This window comes from Orycteropus afer, unplaced genomic scaffold (assembly GCF_000298275.1).
Source record: "Orycteropus afer afer isolate SDZICR_OR568_19922 unplaced genomic scaffold, OryAfe1.0 scaffold02647, whole genome shotgun sequence".
NCBI lineage: Eukaryota > Metazoa > Chordata > Mammalia > Tubulidentata > Orycteropodidae > Orycteropus > Orycteropus afer.
The window spans coordinates 8,470-12,390 of record NW_006924234.1 but is presented as its reverse complement, the minus strand read 5'-3'; the positions used below and the strand labels follow the sequence as shown (position 1 = coordinate 12,390).

General features: G+C 36.7%; 1 protein-coding gene across 1 annotated transcript; it reads right to left on the bottom strand.

The window, feature by feature from the left end:
• Positions 1-326: 326 nt before the first annotated feature.
• On the bottom strand, positions 327-2,942 carry LOC103213461 (transmembrane emp24 domain-containing protein 11-like; the record flags this gene model as incomplete). The annotated part of the gene is made up of 3 exons (XM_007959234.1): positions 327-476; positions 1,384-1,530; positions 2,817-2,942. Coding segments are annotated over 3 exons (423 nt in total), but the record flags the coding sequence as incomplete, so codon positions are not given.
• Between the last annotated feature and the right edge of the window lie 979 nt (positions 2,943-3,921).

Below are 3,921 nucleotides of genomic sequence, written 5' to 3'. Positions count from 1 at the left end.
ACTAATTTTATCTTTTCTTTTTACTATTTTAATGTGTTGACCCCAAATTTTAATTACATAGTCACATTTAATTTCAATTGCACAGTGGTGATCTATAATAAATTTAAAATAACAATTAGGTGACAATGCCTTTCTATAACATTTGGAAGCTATTCGTTAAAATAACATTTTATCAATGTTATAATCCTGGTCAAATAGATATTTGATTGCAATGTCTGATGTCTTTGAAGTCACACAAAAATAATACATAATTATACATGCTTTTTGATTTGTTAACTCAAACATGCAAATTAGCAGGTAGTTTATTTGCCTTTATGAATAATATTTTAAACAAGCTTTTTAGCTATAAAGAAGTCTTTAAGGTACTTCATCTGGAAAATTCCCACTGAGATCAGGATTAATGTTTGTGCAAAAGCCCACCATAAAACATTGCTGTTTGTATCTTCACTGGTCAGTCGGAAATTCTCTTCACGGTCCTATGCAGAAGGGAAATAGATAGGATTAGTTTTTAAAGTACTTAGACCAAAGAATTGGGGGAGGTGTTATATGCACCCAAAGTATTTAGTATTACTAATTTAATATCTTGTGCCAAAGTACAGTATCTGATTTTCTAAGCCAGAGGCAAACACCAGAGAGTAAGAATCAACCTTATAAAACACATTTTTGTAATTGGTGTAAGATAGTTATTACTTTATACATTTTATTTTGCTTTATACATTATATTACTTTATACATTTTATTTTGCTTTATACATTTTATTTTGCTACCTTCATTAGCAAATGATGATAGATTTTTATGGATTGAATCCTTTTGTTTATGCCAAGCACTGTGCCAAGCACTTGGATGCCTTGTTTAATTTAATTTTTATACCTGTTCTCATTTTCCAGCTATGGAAACTAAGGCTTAGAGATAACAGAGAGGATTGTGGAGCCAGATTTGAGCTCATTTCTGACCAGAGTCAACTGAGTGCAGGCACTGGGTAAACATACAATGTTACCAAAAGAAGCTGTTGATTTAGAAGCTGGGTATTCTTGATCCTCTAAAAATATATGGAGTGCGTTTGCATTGCTAAAGGAGTTTGTGTGGAAGCATTCATTCATTCATTCTATAATACTCATTTATTAAGCTTATACTGTCTGCTGCCGGGCCCTTTGCTGGGCACTGGGAGTAAAAAGGTAAAACAGTCTCAGTCCCCTGTCCTTCGAGAACTCACAGTCCAGCAAACAAAGTGAAAGACTGTGCTTTCCCTGCCCCTTGCATGTGTAACCAGTTCTAGCTTAGAGACAAAGACAGAGGAACAGGCAGTTCCTTGGTCCAGAGGCTTTGTCTCTGGAGAGTGTTCCTGGCAGAAAGAGAGAAAATAAGCTTAACAGGCAAACTGACCCTTTGATAGTTTTGTTCTTTGACTACTTGCTCAATTTGCTCAAGAAGATGTTCAAGCTTGAAGCTGACTTCATTAACTTTGTCCTTTGCTTGAGCAATGGCTGCATCAAGGTCATGTTCTCCAACTCGAATATCTAAATGGATCCTCTGTACAAACAGTAAAAGGAAGAAACGTAATGTTTTTAAAACAGTTCTATTCTTTTTCCTTCCTTTCTCCTTCTTGGTTCCTCCCATTTCTCTCTCCTTACTCTCCTGTCCCCTTCTTCGTGAATGGGGCTTTTGGCATTTAGAGTACTACTGCCTCATTCTCTCTCTGTTTTCCACCACTACTCTTCCTTATTCTGCTCAGTTTTTCTTGATAAAAATAATGCAATAAGTGGTATCCTACTGACCTGAAAGCATATTGGTGTCTCCCTGAACGTAAAATTTATTAGGCAAATACCTTTGGTACTGAAAAAATTTGATGTTCTCAGGGAGTTTTTCTTTAGTTATAACTCTATTTGTTATGGTAAAAAATAAAATCTATTCTCAGCATAATTAGGAAATTGCCAGTCATCACCTAGTCGGAGTTTTATTTATTAGAACCCACTGCCATAGAGTTGATTCTAACTCAGAGTGACCCCCATAAAGTTTCCAAGGCTGTAAATACTTACAGAAGCAGACTGCCTCACCTTTCTACTGTGGAGTGGCTGGTGGATTTGAATTGCTTACTCTTTGGTTTGTAGCCCAGTGCCTTAACCACAGTGCCATCAACCAAAACCAAACCCATTGCTATTGAGTCAGTTCTGACTTATAGCAATGCCCATAGGATTTCCAAGGCAGTAAATTTTTACTGAAGCAAACTGCTTAATTTTTCTTCTGTGGAGTAGCTGGTGGGTTCAAACTGCCAACCTTTTGGTTAGCAGCTGAATGCTTACCACCATTCCACGAGATCTCCTTTGTATATTAGAAGTACATTATTAACTTGCTCTTCTGCCCTTGCTTGTTTTCAAGCCTGAAAACCATGGTTCTGTTAATTCCTTTCCAGCTCTAATTCAAACCCTTTAATCAATTCCATGGGTTTCCTTCAAAGGAGCTCGATAGCATAGTGCCTAAGGCACTTGACTGCTAACCAGAAGGCTGAAAGTCCAAACCCACCAGCCACTCCTCAGAAGGAATATTGAGCAATCTACTTCCATAGTGATACTGCCTTGGAAACCCAAGGAGGGGTCACTATGAGTTGGGTCCAACTTGATGGCACCTAACAACGACAACAACCTTCAAATCCTTTCTAAGGTCTCTAATGTCGTCTTTAGTGGCTGTGCCTAGATCTGGATACAGGATTTTATTAAGTGTCTAGCCAATATGAGTATAATGGTGCTACGTATCAGTGTCATGCTTGAGTAGTACTCACATTATGTTCATCAACAAGGACCTGAAAGACACATACTCACCAGCTTACTCCCTCCAAATGACACAAGCCTTATAGAGTTAGATTCTAAGCAAATGATGTGTTCTCCAGGTGAATGTGAAGTAAAATAGAATGTTCCTTCTGGGCCATATAATTTTGAGAGTAATACCTACAATTTGAGGATTTCCACAGTTTATTATTCTCTACTTTCTGTTCTTAAAAATAAACTTCCTCTATATAATCTAGTAAAAATTGTATAATTCCAAAAGAAGAAATCAAATGGTTAATGAACATATGTAAAGATTTTAAGCTTTGCTAGTAATCATAAAAGTACAAACAACAAGCTACCTCTAGTTCTTTATCAGATTGGTGAAGATTTAAAAGTACCCAGGGGTTGTATGCAGAAATAAGCACTCTCCTAATACTATTGGTGGGAGAAGATAAATTGGAAAAAGTATTTTGGAGAGCAGTTTGGCGATATGTATCCAATGATCAAAAATTAAAATGTCTATAACCATTGACCCAGCAGTTCTACTTGTAGAAATTTATCCTACTGAAATGCACAGGTACACAAAGACACACTTAAGAGGATATTCAGTGTGATATTATTTGTAATAGCAAATTTGCGATCATGAAAAAAATGTCAATACCTTTTAGCAGAGGATTGATTAAATAAACTTAGGCAAAGCCAAATATAAACTTTTGTTGTTGTTGTTAGTTGCCATTGTGTCAGCTCTGACTCATAGCTTCCTCATGTTCAACAGAATGGAATGTTGCCCCGAACTGTGCCATCTTCCCAGTTGTTGGTGTGCTTCAAAGAGAATATTAGGTCTACTTCTGCTATTATAGAAAGGTCTCCATAATATCTGTTGTAGAGCAGTCTGTAGAGTTTCTCATTTTTATAAAAATTACTATATAAAAAGCATGTAGGAGCTCTGGTGGCATAGCACCTAAGGCATTGACAGCTAACCAGAAGATTGGTAGTTCAAACCCACTAGCCACTCCTCGGAAGGAAGATTGGTCAATCTACTACTATAGAGATACTGCTTTGGGAATCCAAAGAAGGGTCCTTATGAGTTGAATCAACTCGACAGCAGTGAGTTTGAGTTTTGGTTATGTGTATATGTATGTATACACACACACACACA